The sequence below is a fragment of the Pantherophis guttatus genome, chromosome 8 (genome assembly GCF_059756535.1).
Source record: "Pantherophis guttatus breed Tessera chromosome 8, ASM5975653v1, whole genome shotgun sequence".
Lineage (NCBI taxonomy): Eukaryota > Metazoa > Chordata > Lepidosauria > Squamata > Colubridae > Pantherophis > Pantherophis guttatus.
In genome coordinates this window covers 55,423,883-55,446,090 of record NC_142070.1, presented here as the reverse complement: position 1 = coordinate 55,446,090, position 22,208 = coordinate 55,423,883, and the positions used below count along the sequence as shown (strand labels likewise).

The 22,208-nt window shown below is 41.9% G+C and overlaps 1 protein-coding gene across 4 annotated transcripts in view; it reads right to left on the bottom strand.

Moving 5' to 3' along the window:
• Positions 1-18,782: 18,782 nt before the first annotated feature.
• Positions 18,783-22,208, bottom strand: part of LDB2 (LIM domain binding 2) — a 548,706-nt gene continuing 545,280 nt past the window's right edge. For all 4 annotated transcript variants that reach the window (XM_034442786.3, XM_034442788.3, XM_034442787.3 and 1 more), the window contains exon 8: positions 18,783-20,648. In XM_034442786.3, coding sequence (XP_034298677.1) covers positions 20,418-20,648 — 231 coding nt within the window. In that variant the 3' untranslated portion in view covers positions 18,783-20,417. The remainder of the gene's footprint in view (positions 20,649-22,208) is intronic.

The window sequence follows — 22,208 nt, the reverse complement described above, 5'->3', positions numbered from 1 at the left end:
TGGATACTTTTTAAACAACCAGAAATTGTGGATTGCAGAGAGACACCATCTGGAGTAAAAAGGAATATTGCAACTTGATTTTTGTTATGGAAAATGTGGACTTTACAGATAAAATCTGTGAGAACTTATGGGGGAGGATTTCCTTGCCTACAAGCGGCTTGACTTTGGGAGAAAAAAAAATAAAAAGAAGGTACCATAACGAAACTCTTATAATTGGAATAATATTAATTTTAAAAGGAAAATGGCGCAGGAATCAGAAAAGGAACAAATTGATCTATTTGACTTAGACAATGGAAATAAGAGAAATAATTATAATATTGCACAGAGGACAAAAATTCGAGGATACAGAAGTTAAAATGGAGTATACATAAATGGACAAGAAAATGAAAAAGGAGGAATAAGATATAGAGATGGAGAATAAAGAAGATAAAGACAATGTTTTTAAATATGAATAAATAATTGATCATGTGAATAGTAATAATAAAAAGGAGGTCTCTAGAGATTATATTGAGATTATAACAATATAATGATGATTACACTGGGATTAACAGTGAATGATAAAAGAATAAAAGGTTGGAAGATATTAAGGAAAATAAAAAAGTTCAGGACTTGGATTTATAAAATGACTATATTGAGATCAATAAATGTGAGAAGAAATATGTTACAGATACTTAGAAATGAAATATGGATTGAAGTTAAAACATACAAGAAATAGACTATGTTAAAAGAAAATATATTAATGGATATAATGAATCAATTTAATATTAAGATGTTAGAAGGTATTACTTGAGAAAATTGATGGTTATAATAACTTGAGCCTTGATAGTACAGTGGTCTACGCACCCTGTTATTAACACAGCTGCCTGCAATTTACTGCTGGTTCGAATCTCTCCAAGGCTCAAGGTTGACTCAGCCTTCCATTCTTTCTAACGTAGGTGAAATGAGGACCCAGTTTGTGGGGGCAATAAACTGACTTTGTATAAATATACAAAAGTATGAAGGCTATTGCTTAACGCATTGTAAGCCGCCCTGAGTCTCCGGAGAAGGGCGGCATATAAATCAAATTAAAAACAAAAACAAAAACTGGGAGATTGTTTAAATAACTATAACAATTGTAACAATTTTGTGACGAAATGGGGTTGAGGGGTACCCCGGACCATGAACCAGCTCATGAGTAAACACACTGAGACTGAAATGATTCTGACAGAGGCGTCTTGTGTAAAAATATAATTTACTTTAAAACATTTAAAAGGCACTATGTCTTTAAGAAAACACATTAAAAACAAAGTCTTATCTGGGTATGTGAAACAAGGCTATCTCTCTAGATCCCTCTCCACAATACCGAAAACAGTTCACAAAAGAATAAAGCTAGCATGAAGGTAAGCAGCTTCGGCGTCAATACATCATCAAGGCCATCATGGTGGGAGCAGCACGAGCTTCACAGCTGAAAGTCACCTGAAGTAAAAACAGTTCAAAAAGCAAACATTGCTTGAAGCTTGTGGGAGGAAGAAGGTCCAGCAACAGCAGTCCCGATGATAGCTTGCGTGCTACAAAACAGCAAAAGGCAAGCATCCGTGGGAGTCTCTCTGTAGCGGCGTCTGGAGTCCTTATCTGCATTCTTCTCCCATCTGCGGCGTTGCAACAAGCTTCCTACAGGAGCTGTGCATTTAGGCCTAGATCAGACTAGGCCCAAGTAGCAAGCAAAAGGTCCTTGCTTATATTGGGAGTCAACCTGCAATTAACTAGGGCGGGGAAGGCTTGCAGGTAATTGGCAACAGCAGATGGCTTGATTAAAACCATACTGTTTGTGAGTAGGCAGATAGCCACAGCAATCCTGGAAACACTCGTGACAATCCCCTTCTCTGCGGCTATTTGACTGGTTAACAAACATACATTCTACATTGGGTACATATATACATCAATGGTAAGTACATTCACATAGCCATCGACATTTTTCCCAGAAGATAGAGGTGTTGGTCACGGGGCAGCGGTTTGGTAAACACGTCCGCTACCTGTTCCTTGGTTTCACAATACACAGTCTTAATGAAACCTGTTTTCACCAATTGCCTCACATGTTTGTTTTGTATATCAATATGGCGTGATCTCTGGCCTACAGCATCGGCTTCCGATATGTTAATGGCAGCCATGTTATCCTCATAAACTTTTATAGGTTGCATGGGCTGCCTCCATAAACTTACCAGAAGATCATCAAACCAAACTAGGTTTTTGGAAGCTTTGGACAAACTTACATACTCAGCTTCCGCTGTGGAAGTTGCAATTAACTTCTGCTTCCCAGAGTACCAATACATGGGGCTACTATTTAGGTATACAATATACCCCGAGGTACTTTTTCTAGATCTAACATCCCCTGCCCAATCGGCATCCGAAAAACAACTCAATCTTAATTCTCTAGTTGCTTCTGGTTCCAATAACAATGAATAGTTCACAGTACCTTTTAAATATCTCAGGAGTCGTTTGATTCCGCTCCAATGGTACTGTGTGGGATGTTCAGAATGTCTAGATAACACATTTACACTTAGACTGATGTCCGGTCTAGTCCAATTTGCAATGTACAACAATGACCCAATCACGGATTTGTAAAGGGTCTTATCCTCAAAATCCGTACTCTCAGTGTACATATTCTTAAGGAAGTCTGTTGCCATAGGGGTATCGCATGGCTTCGCCTCTACCATGCTACACTTTTTAAGCAATTCCTGAATCTTATCTTCCTGAGAGAGCCGAAACCCCTTCTCGGTTTTTACGAATTGCACCCCTAAAAATTTGCTAATGTGACCTAATGGTTTTAGGGCGAAACTCTTACTTAGGTCCTCAGAGAACTTCTTAAGCCTGTTCTCTGATCTACAAATATATAGTATGTCATCGACGTACAACAGTACTGTTTCCCTAATGCCCTGATCTTCCTTGACAAAAACACACTCGTCAGCCGACGATGGTAAAAAGCCCATCTCTCTCAGGCTTTTTGTGAGACACTCGTACCATCACTTTGTGATTGTGATTGTTTACCAGATTGTTTTAAGCCATATAGGCTCTTGTTCAACAACCACACATCGTCTTCCTGATGGCTTACTCCCTGAGGAATCCTCACGTACAGCTCTTTGTCTAACTGGGCGTGCAGGTACGCGGTCTGAATATCGAACTGATATACATGTTCGCCTCGCATGGTAGCGATGGTGAGAGCTGTTCTCACACTCTCAGGGCGCACCGTGGGCGAGAAGGTGTCCTCATAATCGTCAGGGAATCTCTGCGAAAATCCCTGCGCCACTAGCCTCGCCTTATAGATAAAGCCCCCACCTTCAATGGGCTTTTGCTTGAAAAGCCACCTGGTGCCGATCACCCTCTTGTCCTTGGGCAATCTTGTTGGCATGAATACATCGAGCCTTCTCAGGCTGTCTAATTCTGTATCCATGGCGGCCAGCCACTTCTGTCGTTCATGATCAGGTAAGGCCAACACATCCTCATATCTCTGAGGGGTGGCCAAAACCTGGTCGACTGAGGTAACAAAGTCATCGTACCTCTTAGGCTTATTGCCCCTGGTAACCCTAACTGGTCTGCCTTTAGGGGAGTCACTTACATGAGAGTCGTCCGATGAGTCATCTACCTCGTGACTATCACTATGCGTCTCAGAAGCTGGGCGCCTATCCTTCCTGGCTACCCCCATCTTGCGCTTCAATACCCCTTTCAAGGGTGCCTGGGATGCACGCTTCCCAGAACCAGATGTATCCCTATCCTCGGGTAGGTTTTCCGATACATCCTCCGATTGCCTATGACGACTACGGGAAGGGTTCCGAGTAAGAATCTCATTGGCATGGATTTTACTCCAGTTGGCCCCTTCGTGAAAAGTGGCAGACCTTGATATCATTAATTTCCCGTTAGGGTAGGCAAACCTAAATGCCTTGGAGCCCTGCTCATAACCAACAAATCTCAGTTTAACAGAGATTGGGTCTCCCTTTCTCCTGAGCTCCTTCGGGACATGAACACGGGCCATCACCCCGAAAACGTGGAGGTGTGCCAAGCTAGGCTTATGGCCGTATAGCACCTCGTATGGGGTCTTCTGCACTACACTAGACCACACTCGGTTCAAGGTGTAATTCGCGTATCTAACTGCTTCTACCCAATACGCGAAGTTTAATCCGGAATCCTGTAGGACGCACCGCATCATAGTTTGTAATACATCGCTGCGCTGTTCTGCAACGCCATTTTGAAACTTAGAGTAAGGCGCGGTGCGTAAGTGGACTATACCCTTACTCCTTAACCAGCTGGAGAACTGCCTGGAATTAAATTCAGTTCCTCTGTCAGTTAAGATCTTCTTAACTCTGACCTGGTGCTGGTTCTGGACTAAGTTATAAAATTCCTTAAACTTAGTCAACGTTTCACTCTTGGACATTAGGGGGAAAACGAATCCAAATCTGCTATGGTCGTCTACTATGGTAAGAAAGTACCGTCTCTTACCCACGGAAGGTGCGAATGGACCCACCAAATCCATGTAGATGAGCTGAAACGGGTGTTCAGAGTACCTCTGAGACTTCTCGGGCGCAGATTTCGCCTTCAACTTTGCACTCCTACAAATTGAACAGTCTAGGAATGTGTTACAGTCATTGATCTTGGTTCCCCTTGAGTGTTCGGTTACCTTCTTTACTGTAGGAAAACTCACGTGACCTAATCTACGATGCATCAAGTGAGCACATTCATTGTGCAACGGCTCACCTGTAGCAATTGCATTAGCATTTTCAGGTTTCCTACTATCTGACTCTAAGTTAAAATTTAAAAACTTTTTATTAACTTTACATTTGTCTTTACAAGGCTTCCTCTGGTGAAAGTCCTGATCCTCATCACCTAGTTCTAACTGTGATTCATTGTTACTACCAATTGAGATAACATAATTGCTATCACTGTAGGACTCAGCATTCGTATTGGGGGAATAATAAGGCAAGCCACCTATCTTCAAAACCTCCCCAATCACACATTTGTTGTTTTTGATCACAGCTGTTCCTCCTGAGAACAGAATCTCCACTCTAGGGTTCTCAGATATCCTCATCAGGCTTAGCAGATTATGATCTATCTCTGGTACATACAATGCTCCGTGAATCTTCCCTATCCCAGGGATATAAACATCTCCAATGCCAACAACATTCACCTTTTTACCGTTTGCAACTTTGACCATGGATTGATGCCTTCTCATATTAGCAAACAACCTTCGGTCACTGACAACATGGTTACTGGCTCCACTGTCCATTAACCATAGTTGCTCTCGCTGTTCCCTTGTAAGCTCTGACTCAGTAGTTTCCACTATACCTACAGAGCTATCATTAAACCTGGGATTGTTCCCTTTGTTGCCTCCATTTGGCTTTTTACCCCTTCTGTGGTTAGGAACATCTATACTTGGCTTTCTACCAGGAGGCAATGGCCTCCTTTTACATTTATTATCAGAAGGTGCCTTTGAACATGCCCTAGCATTTACATTTTGTGGGCAATCCCTTCTATAATGTTCTCTTGAACCACAATTGAAGCATTCTCCGATAGTATATGCTCTATCTGAACTATCGGGCCTTCTTAAAGGTTTTTCCTTTTTGTGAAAAGCCGCCCTGCATTTTCGCAAGTTATCTTCAGCAATCAGTCTGCCAGATAACACTTCTAAAGATAAGTTATTACAACTAACATTATCCAGTTGCGATATGAAATTATCCCAGCTAGGGTCAAGGGAATTGAGTATAACAGTAATGAGGGTTTGTTCAGACACTGTTTCCCCCCTCAACATCAATTCCTGCCTTAACCTGTTTAACTCACATAAGTGTTCATTAATATCTACTCCCGCCTTCAACTTTGCGGAATAGAACTCCCTATAAACTCTGTTTGTAACATGGGAGCTTTTTGAACAAAATAGCTTATGTAGTTTCACCCAAACTTCTGTTACGGTCAGGTTACTAGGTATACTGGGATATAGTGCAGGGTTAATGGACATCAATAAAATACAAAAGGCCTTATGATGTAAAATATCAACTTCTAAGGACCATGGTCTAGGTGGGGGTTTTAACAGCAACGATAAAACATTTTCTTTCATTAAAATTACTTGAATACTTCTAACCCATTCCTTAAAATTTCCTCCACCCACACTTAAACTTTTAAAATTAGGAGGAAGGACCTGTACATTATTAAACATGGAAATAGACATTAATTGATGTTCAAAATGTGGTCCGTCCTGGAACGGGCAATAAGGCATTGGAATGGAAGCACACAGCACAGTGTCTTCCATCTGGCATTCTGACGATCGTTCCTCCCCAATGGGAGGGATTAAAACTTCACGTTGTGCGGATGCAAAACTCATCCTGGCTTGATCACAAAAACTCGAGGGTCCTCTCTGGTGCACATCTCTAGGAATTTTTGGACGCGCTCCCAAATTCCTATCTTCAGTTGAGGTAGCCTCTGGAACCGTCCTGGATGTCGATGTCGTCACGGATGGATATATCCCACTCGTGGCGTGCGCTGAATTAGTCGCAGACATCAGGGGGGCTTTGGGATGCGCAGCTCCTATTTGTTGAGCCGATGGTGCCTGCAAACCATCGCCTAAAATGGTTGCCAAAGTCTCTATCACACTTGCAACCTTACGCTCAACATGAGAGTCTCTTAAATTTTTAGCAGAAGTCACTGATGTCATCAAGGGAGCTAAAGTCTTTATAGCCTGATCTATGATGGCTTCAACAGCAGGTGGCGCAATGTCAACTTGGCCATGCTGGTTTAACAAAGAAGCAGGAACATTTGAATCAGGCAGTCTGTTATCCCCCATTACCCACTTATGGTCTGAGGTGGGGGTTTTAGGAAAAGTCTCTTACCGATCCGGTGTTTTGTAGGACTTCGATCTTCTTTCCTTTCACGGCTGAATTCTTTAATAATTCACTAGAATCAGCAGTCGGGTTCTGACTTACTGTGGGCAAACCTAAAAACTGAAGGATTGCCTTCCTAAACTCATCATCCACCTCTGTATTTGTTTTCAAGACCTGAAGTGGTGTTCTTCCAGTCTCTACCTCTTTTGGTGATGATGGTTTATTCACTATCTTAGGCCCTTCAGGAGTTGAGGCCTCTGCTCCAAAACTTATAGCTCCACTATTCTCTAAATCAATTAGAGTTTGGGGGTTTTCAGCCAAAACATTTTTGGCCTGAGCCCCAGACAGTCCAGTTTGTGACTTCATACTTTGTGCTGCTGCTGCTGCCCTAGTCAACATCTATTCAACTGCAGACATTCCAGTCAAGTGCGTTACCACATGAGCGTAAGTTCGTTAAACCATCCTCTGCTACCAACTATGACGAAATGGGGTTGAGGGGTACCCCGGACCGTGAACCAGCTCATGAGTAAACACACTGAGACTGAAATGATTCTGACAGAGGCGTCTTGTGTAAAAATATAATTTACTTTAAAACATTTAAAAGGCACTATGTCTTTAAGAAAACACATTAAAAACAAAGTCTTATCTGGGTATGTGAAACAAGGCTATCTCCCTAGATCCCTCTCCACAATACCGAAAACAGTTCACAAAAGAATAAAGCTAGCATGAAGGTAAGCAGCTTCGGCGTCGATACATCATCAAGGCCATCATGGTGGGAGCAGCACGAGCTTCACAACTGAAAGTCACCTGAAGTAAAAACAGTTCAAAAAGCAAACATTGCTTGAAGCTTGTGGGAGGAAGAAGGTCCAGCAACAGCAGTCCCGATGATAGCTTGCGTGCTACAAAACAGCAAAAGGCAAGCATCCGTGGGAGTCTCTCTGTAGCGGCGTCTGGAGTCCTTATCTGCATTCTTCTCCCATCTGCGGCGTTGCAACAAGCTTCCTACAGGAGCTGTGCATTTAGGCCTAGATCAGACTAGGCCCAAGTAGCAAGCAAAAGGTCCTTGCTTATATTGGGAGTCAACCTGCAATTAACTAGGGCGGGGAAGGCTTGCAGGTAATTGGCAACAGCAGATGGCTTGATTAAAACCATACTGTTTGTGAGTAGGCAGATAGCCACAGAAATCCTGGAAACACTCGTGACAAATTTGAATACTTTTAATAATGTATTTATTTAAGTAAAAGATGATTATGCTGGGATTAACAGTAGAATGATAAAAGAAGGTTTTACAGTGGGATTTACAGTGGGGAAAAATAAAGATGATTACACTGAGATTAACAGTGGAAAAAAAGATGATTACACTGGGAATAGCAGTGGAATAAAGAAGATTACACTGGGATTAACAGTGGAATAAAGATGATTACACTGGGAATAGCAGTGGAATCATAAAAGGAAAGGTTAAATTAGACCAAGTAAAAAGGAAATATAATAATAGACATAATGAATCAATTTTTAATAAGATGCTGGATGGTATATTTGAGAAAACTGATAGCCATAATAATTGGGATATTGTTTAAATATGTATAACAATTGTAATAAATTGAATATTTTTTACTTAAGCAAAAAAGAAAAGAAAAATTAAAACAATATATGATTATGATTTACAAACAAAAAGATTTAAAAGATTTAAATTTGATAAAGTAATACTGGAATAAAGATTTAATGGGAACTATATGAAGTAATAAATAAATGTAAGGAAGTTTTAGAAATGGAAATAATTTTGACATATATAAACATGTTTAAACTGTACTGTTAACAGTGAGGACTTAGGGTAAGAATTGTGAAATGTAGTATGGGTTATTAATTGTTAAGATTTAAGGGGGGTTAATAGAAGGGTGGTTGTTTTTTGATTAAGCAAATATGAGTAAATTTTTTCTAAGATCCTTGAGCCTTGATGGTACAGTGGTTTAATGCACCCTGTTATTAACACAGCTGCCTGCAATTTCTGCTGGTTCGAATCTCTCCAAGGCTCAAGGTTGACTCAGCCTTCCATCCTTTCTAAGGTAGGTGAAATGAGGACCCAGTTTGTTGGGGCAATAAACTGACTTTGTATAAAATATACAAAAGAATGAAGGCTATTGCTTAACGCATTGTAAGCCGCCCTGAGTCTCCGGAGAAGGGCGGCATATAAATCAAATTAAAAAAAAAAAAAGATGGTATTAGTTGGAATATGTGATATAAAACTAAGAAAGAAGTGATATGATAAAATAGAATATATAAAATTTTGGTAAAGATGACAAAAAATGAACAAATTGATGACCAGATCAAAACTCTGTTCTGAAAAGATGTAATTTGTGTGTTTGGAAAAAAAATGTAAAAAAATTTTGCAAAAAAAAAAAAATTTCAGATGAACGTGACTTGCTGAGAATCCACATAAAGGAACTGAGGGGGCAGAGAACCGAGAAAAAGCCATGCCTGGTCACGCCATGCCAAGTGAGGGCATAACCATAGAATACAAGGATTTGGCTGAAGTTTTTAGCGAAAAAGCCTCAGACGAGCTCCCTGCCCACCGCGCCACCGACTGTGTGATAGAAATCTTACCTGGTGCTAAAGTCCCTAAGCCCAAGATGTACAGCATGTCACCGAGGGAGTTGGAAGAACTGAGAACATTTATTGAGAAAAACCTAGCAAGGGGTTTCATCGAGCCAGCCTGACCAAAAATTGCAGCTTTAGTGTTATTTAGAGAAAAAAAGATAGCTCAAAACGTCCCTATGTTGATTTTAGAAACCTGAATACAATCAGTGTGGAGAACATGTATCCCTTCCCTCTTATGAAAGATATGTTAGCACACTTCGCTAAAGGGAAATTTTTTTCAAAGCTAGACTTAAGGGAGGCTTACTACTGTGTCAGAATTAAGGAGGGGGATGAGTGGAAAATGGCATTTAACACCCCCCTTGGCTGCTACCAATTCAATGTGCTCCCCTTTGGATTACAAGGAGCCCCTGCAGTGTTTATGCAGTTAATAAATGAAGTGCTACATCAGCATTTGTATAAGGGGGTCCTGGTCTACTTGGACAACATTTTATTTATTTATTTTATTATTTATTATTTATTAGTCGCATTTCTATGCCGCCCAACTCCCTAGGGACTCTGGGCGGTTTACAGCAAAAAAACAATGCGAACAATATCCCGTAAAAATTTTTTTAAAGAAAACATTAAAAACCCATACACTCCATTCCATGGCCAGGTCTCGCAAGATCGCCGTAGCGAGATCAACGGCCCCAGGCCTGCCGGAAAAGTCAGGTCTTCACCGCTTTCCGGAAGGCCAATAGGGTGGGGGCGGTCCGGACCTCAGGAGGTAATTGGTTCCAGGAAGCCGGGACAGCCACAGAAAAGGCTCTCCCCTGCGGGCCGGCCAACCGACATTGTTTAGTTGACGGGACCCGGAGGAGACCAGCTCTGTGGGATCTTGCCAGTTGCTGGGAGTTGTGCGGTAGAAGGCGGTCTCGAAGATAGCCTGGCCCTGAGCCATGTAGGGCTTTAAAGGTAATAAGCAACACTTTGAATTGCGGCCGGAGACCGATAGAGAGCCAGTGCAGCTCACGGAGAATTGGTGTAATGTGGGTGTATCTAGGTGCACCCACAATAGCTCGCCCAGCTACATTCTGGACCAACTGTAGTCTCCGAACACTTTTCAAGGGTAGCCCCATATAGAGCATGTTGCAATAATCCAACCATGAGATGACAAGGGCATGAGTGACTGTGAGGAGAGCCTCCTGATCCAAGTAGGGTCGCAATTAGTGCACCAGGCAAACCTGTGCAAAGGCCCCCCGAGCCACAGCTGTCAGATGTTGTTCCAATCTTAGCTGTGAGTCTAGGAGGACACCCAGGTTGCGAGCCCGTTCTGAGGGGGACAATTTCTCCCCTCCCAGGACCAAGGATGGACAATTGACATAGTCTTTAGGAGGCAATACCCACAGCCATTCGGTCTTATCTGGGTTAAGTCTGAGCCTGTTGACTCCCATCCAGGCCCTCACAGCCGCCAGGCCCCGCACATCACATCCACTGCCTCACTGAACTGACGGGGGGTGGAGATATACAGCTGGGTATCATCAGCATATTGCTGATACCCCGCCCTGTATTGTCGGATGATTTCACCTAGCAGTTTCATGTAGATGTTAAATAGGAGGGGAGAGAGGACCGAGCCCTGAGGCACACCGTAAACGAGGGGCCTAGAGGTCGACCTTTGTCCTCCTACCAATACCGACTGTGATTGACCAGAGAGATAGGAGGAGAACCACCGCAACACTCCCAACTCCCTTAGTCGTCCCAGAAGGATACCATGGTCAATGGTATCGAAAGCTGCTGAGAGGTCAAGTAGCACCAAGATAGAGGAATGACCCCCATCTCGGGCTCGCCAGAAAGTGTGACCAAGGCAGTTTCTGTGCTGTAGCCAGGCCTGAAGCCAGACTGAAAAGGGTCCAGATAATCCGTTTCATCCAATGACCGCAGGAGCTGAAGTGCCACCACTTTCTCTACAACCTTTCCCACAAAGGGTAGGTTGGAGACTGGCTGAAAGTTCTTTAATTCTGCTGGGTCCAGGGAAGGCTTCTTGTGGAGGGGCCTTACAACCGCTTCCTTTAATGGTTGCGGGAAGGACCCCTCCCTCAAGGACACGTTAACTAAAGCCTGGAGCCAGCCTTGTGTCACCTCCCTGCTGGCCGAAACCAGCCAGGAGGGGCACGGGTCCAACAAACAAGTGGAGGAACTCATTGCACCTACAGCCTTGTCCACTTCCTCAGGAGTCACTGGCTCAAACTCCTCCCACACAATAGGACTAAGACCCACCCCCATCATCTCGGTCGGAATTGCCCAATCAGAGTCCAGGTCCATCCGAATCTGAGCAACTTTATCCGACAGAAACTGCACAAACTCCTCAGCTCTACCCTGCAAGGGCTCCTCTGCTCCCCCTGCATTAAGGAGGGAGCAAGTCACCCTAAATAGGGCGGCTGGGCGAGAATCAGTGGATGCAATAAGTGCAGAAAAATGTGAGCACTTTGCCGCCCGTATCACCACTAAATAAGTCCTAATAAAGGCTCTCAGGAGTGTTTGGTCAGATTTGAATTTACTGGTCCTCCAGCGTCGCTCTAGACGTCTCTTCTGGCGCTTCATCTCCCGGAGCTCCTCGGTAAATCAGGGAGCTTTCCTGGATCCACTGCCATTGAGAGGCCGCAAAAGCACAATCTGGTCCAATGCCCCAGATGCTGCCCTATTCCAGGCAGCCACTAGGGTCTCAGCCGGACTGTGGACAAGGGAGTCAGGTATCTCCCCAAGCTCCTTCTGAAACCCTTCAGGGTCCATTAGGTGTCTGGGGCGGAACCACTTAATCGGCTCCGCCTCCCTGCGATGGAGGAGTGGCATCTTAAAGTCCAACCTCAACAGGAAATGATCTGACCACGACAAGGGAAAAACCTCTATGCCCCTTAATTCCAGATCATGTCTCTACTGCCCTGAGAGAAACACCAGGTCGAGTGTGTGTCCCCCCTCATAGGTCGGACCCTGAACTACTTGGGTCAGGTCCATGGTTGTCATGGAAGCCATGAAGTCCTGAGCCACAGCTGAGGATTCGCCAAGTGACAGCAGGTTGAAGATTTTAATCTATACCGAGACCAAAACAGAACATGTAAAACTAGTTAGGGCAGTTTTAAACAAACTCCACTCTGCCAAACCTTATGCTAAACTTTCTAAATGTAAATTCCACCAAGAGAAGGTTGACTATTTGGGGTACCGCATTTCACACCAGGGCATAGAAATGGAACTTCTAAAAGTGCAGGCTGTACTTGATTAGGAACCTCCACGCACGCGTAAACAGTTACAAAGCTTCCTGGGTTTTGCCAACTTTTACTGCCAGTTTATCCCTGCTTTCGCTAAGATTGCCCACCCCATCACCAAGCTCTTAAAAATGAAGGGGGAGAGCAACCCTAAACTGAAGCATCCATTGAACTGGACTATGGAATGCCAGGCGGCATTTGAAAAACTTAAACGGCTGTTCTCGGCAGAACCAATTCTAAAACACCCGGAGAAACCATTTGTCATACAAGCAGATGCCAGCGATGTGGCAATAGGAGCGGTCCTGCTTCAGAAAAATGAGCAAGACCAACTACAACCATGCCCTTACACATCCAAAAAGTTGAATGACACTGAGCAAAGGTGGGCCATTTGGGAGAAAGAGGCTTATGCAGTTCGTTGGGCATTGTTAACCTGGAGACACTTCCTAGAAGGCCCTAAGACCCCTTTTGAAGTCTGGATAAAAATCTAGAAGCACTAAAGACCCCAAGGAAATTCTCCCCAAAACAAATATGATGGGCTCAGTACTTTAAACTGTTTGATTTTACTCTAAAATACCTCCCCGGGGGGAAAACTTTCTGGCAGATGCTCTATCCAGAAAACCGCAATACAATAGTGCGAAGTCAGATGTAATCAAACCCATAGTACAAAACAATCAACTAGCCGCTAAAGTAATAATCAGATCCCAGGCAAAACAAGAAACATTGATGGACAATGACACCATCCAAACTTTTAAACAAGCATTGGCCATTGATGAATGGTTTTTGAACCACAAATCCAGCTATCTGATGAAAGAAGACTTGGCTTGGTTGGGAGGGAAGTTGTATGTTCCTGCCAGCCAAAGACTATGCTTAATGGTAAGGTGCTACAACTCCAAATTAGCTAGACATTTTGGGTTTGTGAAAATTTTACACCGAATTAAAAGACAATTTTGGTGGCCATCACTAAAAAAGGACATAGAAAGCTAAGTAGCTAGCTGTCCCATTTTGTGCAGCAGCAAAAAGATGTCAGGGGAAAATCCCAGTTCTATTGCAGAAGGTAGCTGAGCCTTCAGTGCCATGGAGAGTGATTGCTATAGATTTCATTGTAGAATTGCCAAACTGTGAGGGAAATACTGTTATTTGGGTCATGACAGACCTGTTTTCAAAACCCGCACATTTTATATCTTGCCAAAAGATCCCAACTGCTAAACGTTTAACCAAATTATTCCTAATACACATTTATCGACTTCATGGAACTCCACAAACTCCACAGAGGGGTTTAATTCACCTCCAAATTTTGGAGGGCATTTTTGGACTTAACTTGGTACTGACCAGGGGTTGAGCTTCTCCCACCACATGTATACTAATGGAAATTCTGAAATTTTAAACTCGGTGTTAGAACAATATCTAAGATGTTTTATTTATTTTCAACAGGACAACTGGACCGAACTTTTACCTTTTGCTGAAGTTGCGTTTAATAATGCTGTACATTCAAGCACTGGTTTTACCCCTATCCCAGCCACTCCTTATCTTGCCTTGGCTGCTCACCTAGAGTGACGCCCACGGCCCAGCCTTAGATCTGCAGTGCCGCCTTGGCCTGTGCACAAGAGGCAGAGAGCATGCAGGACCTGGCAATTGGCATCCCTGGGGACTGCTTGCTGAGTGCTGCCCTTCATCCAGGACACCAGTCCTCATGCGCTTGGAGCCTCCTGTGTGCACGCCTAGAGGGCGGGGCCGAAGTGGCAACGTGGATCTAATGCTGGCCATGGGTGGCACTGGTGCCTCCTGTCCCTGCTTGCTGGCCTTTCCCTACCCAACCCCCACATGGGAAAGCCACATCCCTACCTGTTCATGGAGGAAAGAAGAGGTGGGAAGGAGAGGGCATGGGAACCAGGGCAGGGATTTCTGCCTGCCAGCCGCCATGGGTATGAGATCGCACAGGCTTGGCAGGGGGCACGTGGAGGTGAAGGGAGGTGGCGTGTGGCTTCTGGCATTGCATGGTGGGGGGAGGAAGCAGAGTTTCCCTTTTGGCATCAGGCTTGGAGGCAATGAAGGGGAGGGTGGACAAAACAGGAAGCTCTGTAGGTTTTTTTTTTTTAATGGGCAGAGCCTTATCATTTTGATCCCCTTCCCCTGTCGTTGCCTCTGTGCCTGATGGACCTCTGCATGATTCTCAGATCACCTCTCCAACATGTGCATGTATCCCTTTTAGAGTAGTAACAGGCCAGGATTTCAGTCCCATGCCTGAACTACCCACAGAAGAACCCACCTTCCCCTCACTTAAGGAGTGGATGGATAATTTGCAAAACACATGGCCAGCGGTTAGATTAGCCTTAAAGGAAGTTAGAGAGGCTTTTAAAATTCAACCTGACAAGAAAAAGATGGAACCCAAACCTTTCCATGTTGGAGACACAGTATACTTATCTACAAAATTCCTGAAATCATTACAACCATCATAGAGACTAGGGCCAAATTTCATTGGACCTTTCCCCATCACTCAGTCATCAATCCAGTAGTAGTTGAACTACTCCTTCCAAAGACACTCAGACAAGTCCACCCAGTATTCCACATTAGTTTACTCAAGCGAGAAGTAGTCTCATCCCTCAGACCACCTGCATCTACACCACCTGTTCCCATCATGATTGAACAACATTTTGAAATCAAGGAAATCCTTGACTCTAGGATCCAGAAGGAAAATCCAATACTTAGTCGCTTGGAAACATTTACGATCAGCCCACAACGAATGGGTCGCTAAACACTATGTTAGGGCTCCTACCTTACTGAGAAAATTTCACTCCCTATACCCTAACAAAGCTTGTTAGTATACTATCATGAAATTTTGTTTATATTTGTTTTTTACAGGTGGACCTTTTCATTTTCTAAGGAAAGTAGCATGTCAGATCCCTAAAAATGATACTGCCAATCAATTGGGAGAAGGGGGAGGCTTGGATTCGATTTACTATCATTGCCTGTGTCAACAGATATTTTACAACCTATATCCTGGTGCCAAAGAGCCCTGAGATACTGTTAACGTGAAGGAAAGTTTATGACAGCCATGTGGGCTGTTTCACTTTAAAGGATAACGATGTGAATACATGTGTATTTGGGTTCTCAGGGCAGCTAGTAAAGAAAACATCTTCACACTTGTGAATTGGCTAAAATCTACATTCTGGTTTAAGGGAGGGGTCACTACTGCTTTAATCCTACTTGTCTTGCCTAAGGGTATTCAGACCTTGCTTTGACTTCATTGCTGTCCCTTCTGCTTAATAAAAAGGTTTCTTTTGAAATACTACGTTTCAAGAGTTTTTACTTTCTTAAATTATAAGGAGAGGCAATCCTTACACCTGTTAAGAGGTTTTAATATAGATTACAGAACCTATATCAGCAATGACAAGAAACAATTTAAAATCGAATAGATGTGAAGGCATGATAATACATGTAATTTATGCTCAAGATTAAGAAAAAAATAATAAGCAGTCATATGATGTCAAGAAGCGATTGACAAAGCAAATTTCAGAATATTTTGTATATACCAAATGCTGAAGGTCATGCCAAAAAAAACCAATGACGTGATCCAATGTTCCAATTTGCAGAAAAGGGGGTGAGGGACAATTCATGGTCCAGGCAATGTTAGATTTGGATTAGCTGCTAGATCTTACTATCATATGAACAGGAGGTATTTTTGCTTGATGATCAGGAATCAATGTAATTGTTACAGGCAACTCCAGAAGAATTTCAGTATTGAAGCTAATCCAATACACTTTTTTTATAAGCTACAATGAATATTTTTCTCATGAAATTTCTGCCTTCTTTTATGGAGTGATCTGGTACAGATAAATAATTTTAGAGTGGCAGGGATCAATTTTCCTACCATTACCTCCCAAATTTTATATCTGTTTCTGCATTCCTGAGACCAAGAGAAAACCAACAATTAATTCCTTGTGACTAGATCGGATGGGGAAAAGGGAGTGTGGGTTAATATATAATCAAGCTGGTCTCTTTGTTGCTGAGGTACAGACCTGCTTAGCAAAGGGGCCATAAATTTTGGTTTTGAACTGTCTGGAGCTGATAGGGTTTCCTGTGTTTTAGTCAGATCTAGGTCCTTAAACCTGGAAAGTTCAGCCCAGCAATACCAGTAGGGTAGTTGAGCTGGCTTCAGTCTACACCTAAGTGCTTTCAGGGTTGAGTATTCAAATGTACTGCCTTCTGGCCAGATCTGTTTCCTATATTCATTGGTAAGCAGAGCCCACTTTTTACATAGCCTCTGTGCTTTTTTCTTTGTCATGCCCACCTGGACAGGCAACCTCTTTTCATCCTAGGCATCAAGTAAGTCTTTTATTGAGGAGCCTACCATGACCCTCGAGCTAGAGCATCCCATGTTTCCCCTCTGATGTAGGGATTCAATTTGGCTCTGCCGGGTCCCAGTGAACTGAGTCTCCTAGTGAGACAACTGTCGCGCCAGCAGTTTTCGGATAAAAAAAAGAGATTCATGAGGACTCTGGTTTCCTATCAGAGTATGGGCACCTCCAGTTAGGGATTCTCCTGCCTGCAGTTTTCAGACTGAAAAAAAAAATGGTATGGGAGGATTTTACTGGTCCCTGATGTAAGTATGGACACCTTCTGTCACTGGCCTTTCCCTCACTCACAGTTTTCAGACTCAGGAAAGTCCAGAAGGACCCTTGCTTGTTTCCAGGGATAAGGGCCCCTTCCTCTCACAGGGCTTTTATTTACCAAGTGCTGTTGGGTGGCTCCGGTCTACCAATACCAAAAGGGAAAGGACAGAAAGGAAAAAAAACTCTAACACTTTCGCTAACTGCTCGGTTCCTCTTTCCTCTTACAGGTCTCACGCTTTAGTTCTCTCCCCTTGCTTTCCCAGGTCCTGCTGGTCATGGCTTTTGCAAGTAAGCAGCAGGTTGGGGGGTAGCTAGAGAGAACACGAAGAGAGTGAGATCCACCTGTTGTTGGTAGAGGATGCCCCACCCCACACACACACACTCACACAGCTGATTCCACTTTCCCCTTCAGGGAAGAATTGTTGGGAGGAAAATGCCTCCCGATGAGGATTCTTCCAGCTGGGAAACAACGCTTTGAATAAATGGAATAGCGAAGCAGAGCTGCTGGAAAGAAGTCTTTTAATGGCAAGAAACCAAGACAAGTGACATTCAGCAAAGTTTCTTGGCTGAAGAAGGGAGGCCGATTGACATCCAAATATGAGTTTATATATTCTTTCTGAACCTTTCAGCTTAACACATGTTTTTGATAATTAAATCCTGAATTTGGTGACTTTTTAATTCTATATCTATTGATGGGATAATTTTTCTTAGTTTGGCTTTGTTTGGAAGGAAAAAGGATTTATCTCTGTTGAAAAGAAATGAAGTTGGGAAATCTGACTAGTTCCTGTGCCTTGTTTGTCCTAATAATTGCTTTAACAAGATGGTAATTGGTTTCACAAGACATCACTACTGTATTATGTGTCAGCCACTGTGTTACGCATCTGGCTACTTTGTTGCTACATTCTGGTGGTTTTGTTAGTCCTTTTGATTAGCACACACACACACACCGCCCCTGGGGCTGTCAGTTCTGGAAATGAGTCAGACAAGGCTAGTGTTTTAGTTGAAAGGATTTAAATTATGATTTAATCATTTGTATTTATTTGTATTGTGTTTGAATTATTTGCTGCCTCATGGTTTCTTCTTCTATCTGGGGAGGGGGGGTCACCTTCACTTGCCAGTCTCATTTGACAAACAAAATGCCAAGCATGTCCTATTTGACACTGAATCAAAAATAAAGCTAAACTTGCTTCTGTAATGCTGATAAGAAACACATTTGTATTTTGCTACAGAGACTTACCACATTTACCACTTTTATTGACTGAATAGTACTGAAGGTGTAGAATCATTGACAACTTTCACTCCAAATGTCTGTTTGGTTCTCCTGCATGTCAGTGCCACCTTATGTTTTCATGTAAGTTCATAAAACTCTTTTAAAAGAATCATTTTATTGAAAAAAATAATGTGTTGCTCAAATATTCTGCTCTAGTAAGCTCTCTTTAAATGTACAGTACCAATATTTTTATAGCTGTATATTCTATTAGAAAGGAAATGTAAACAACATGTTTGTTAACATGGTTTATTGGCACACGTATTGGGAAAGCATACATAAAATACAATTGTATCATAACACATCAACTCACTGTATTTTTACATGATGAATTGAAAATATTATGTAAATGAAAAAAATAGTTTATTTTATAAAGTTTCACATAAATATATTATAATCAAAAATTAATTAGTTTAAGGGCTTTACAAAAAGTATTATTATACAAGAGATAACGCATGAAGAAAATCAAATAAACAATATGCAATAAAACCCAAATTGGTTTTTGTTCAAATTGTTCACAAAATTGATGGATTACATGGCTTTCAAAATTCAGATCAACAACAATTTTACAAAGCATAAACTTTCATAGGGTACAGCTACCCTCCTTTCACATAAAAATATTTGTTATGTGTTTGATGAAACAAAATGGCATTTATAATTGTTTCAGTGCTTTTCACAAGGGGATAAAAAACTTTGATTTAGAATCTGTTACATTATTTGCCTGAAAGCAATGAAGACTAGAAAAGGGAGAGAAAGAAAGAAGGCAAAAGGTCAACTTGTGTCAGGAAAGCGAAAATTATGGAGATGTTGAGAAAGACAGGGTTTTTTACAAATACCAGCTTCAGGAGAATGAAACATGTGTAACTTTGATCTCACAATTATTCCTAGCCAGTCACATAGCTAGATATGCATGCTCACACTCCTTTCAAGAAACCTGAAGTTTTACCAATCATCTTTGGAATTGGAGTTTTCAAGTTTCAGAGTGGTAACACACCGGCTCTGCTATGGATCAGAGCTACAAAAAAAGATATTGGGGTATTGTTATGATCTTATTGCAACAGCTTAAAGAGTTATCATTTGAAATATTAAGGCTGTATTTTGTAACCAGCAACATTAGAATGATTGGATCTTTAATAAAGCCCATATTATCATAGCTGAATCATTGCTGTCCCAGAAAGCTTGGTTTTCTTCTTTGAGAGAATATTTTAACCAAACGTTACAGTAGCATTCTCCACCATCAGATCTGGTCCTCAATTGCTGATTGAGTTCGGGAAAAGTTTCAGTCCAGAATATGTAGACTAAATGCTAAAGCTTTGCTACTGTTTTTTTTAAATAACAATAAACTGTTTTTGGAGCCTGATTAAAAAAAATATTCTCTCCTGCCTCTTGCCTTCTCAAATGGATAGCCAGAAAAATCAATGGCACGGACAGAAAATAAGGGCTGTTTCCAGATTGTCTGCTCTTTCCATTTATATTGCAGAACAAAAAAAGCCAGGATGTCCTCTTTCATGGTAAAAAAAAAAAGTCATTCGATCCTGAGCACTGACAGAAGATATGGCCTTTATAGAATAAAAGGGGATTATCCTGGGGAAAAATCCTGCATCGAAATGTAAAAATTGTCATGAAGTGCTACTTACATATTTAGTTTCACTGAGGTCAGTGCCAATATCATTGCAAGTACAAGAGTTTCTGAGATCATTCCCTGGGGCTTATAAATTATTTTTCTAATTTCAAAAAAGATAGCTGTACATCTAGAAATAGCTTCTATCTCTGTCGAAAATCTAGAGGTTTTTGTTCTGCTTATCTATGGAATGCTATGAGATGGAGGTTAGTTGCTGTTACCAGTCAAGCAGGAGGTGGGTATGGAGCTCTACTGGGAAGCCTGGGGTGTGGGGTTCTCAGACTTGGTCTCCTGGTTGGTAGACGTTTTACTGTTCCAAGGACTGTTATTTCCTAGGGCAGGGGAATTGTTGAAGTCTTCATCATCATCCAGGCCATTGGCTGCATCATATTGCGTGTTCTCCAGTCTAGTGATCAACCGCTCATCTTCATCACCAAATTCTCCACCCATCAGAGTGGGTTCCCCAACAACCATCACATCCTGGAAAGGGATCCATGATTTGTTAGTTGTTATAAACAAGAGCAAGCTAAATAAAGTATCTCAATTCCTATGAGAGGATTACCCAGAATCCTTCCACACATTTCCCCATATTATCACTGCCAGGCCTCAAAGGGATATATTCAAACCTGTTGGCATTCTGTTTGTATATGCTAACTTGGAAATCCAATTTTCAAAAATTCCAAACTATTGACTGAAAGGGTTGAAAAAGTTGTGTAAAAAGGTAACATGACACTGTATAGAATCAACACATTATTTAGCAATTCACATTCATATTTGTGGGGTTTTCAGGTAGCAAAAACAAATAGTATCACCTCAGGAATAGTTTTGTTAATCTCAAAGACAGAATCTAGTGAAATCTGTTCTAACAAGATGCTTGGAAGCTGTCTCCTGATTAAATCAGGGGTGGTCAAAAAAAGTCAAGGTGCTGGCTGTGACTGCATGACTGAAGTCCATAGGCTCATCTTGACTTTTCTGACCATCCTCCCCATATAACCCTGCCTGACTTCTTTACATCCTAACTTATTTCTCCCTTATTTATTTATTTATTTATTTATTTATTTATTTATTTATTAAATTTATATACCGCCCTATTCCTAAGGGACTCAGGGCGGTGAACAGCGAACGATAAAAATACATGTAATACAAACGTTAATAATAAAAAACCAATTAAAATATACTAAACATTCTGGTCCTAGATAATTCAAGACATCCCAGTTTAAAATAAAATCAAAAAGCAATAAAAAAGCAATTTGCTACAACCCTTTAAAGAGCTACCTTTAATGCCATGGGGAAAAAGAATGAACTCAGGACTTCGTGTTCTTTGCTTTATTGGATGGTTGGTCCGAGATGCTAAGTCCTTAAAAAGACTGTTTTCCTGAGGTCTTATTATAGTGAGGTGGTTTAAGCCAGGAGATCACAAGGATTGTCTGGCTGCCATTGTGGAAGAATTCTCTGACTCTGTATTTTTGCCTGGGGGACTCCTGAATGTAGGATTCCTATACTCTTCATAGGACCCAACATGGCAGATATACTAATCCCCTCCATAAATGGGGAAAGCTCTCCTCTTTGGAATGTAGCTGTGGTGCTCCAAAGCAGACGGTGGGACATATTCTGGAACAGTGCCCTCTGAGTGCATATCGGAGGAACCCCAAAGACCTTCTGTATGCAACTCTGTATTGAGTATATAATCTATCTCTGAATTTGTAAATAACTAGTTTAATATTTACTCTTTGACAATGTAATTCTCATGTGCTTTTTAATATTTTTGCCATTACGCTAAATAAATAAACTCCTAGCACAACTGCTTGTTGGTACTTCGTGACTCATCCTAAGCTAGCAAGAAACACACAAAGATAGGAACTGAGCAACCTTTCTTGACCTCATGGCTAATTATGGGGAATCCTCTTCGAATGCAATAGCCATATGGGTCATGAGCATTTATGAGAAGGCTTCATGTGCAGCACAATCCCATCATGCAAATGACCTCAGTCACATCATTAGCCCATAGATGTTGTGACATGCATGGTACCACTGTGGCTT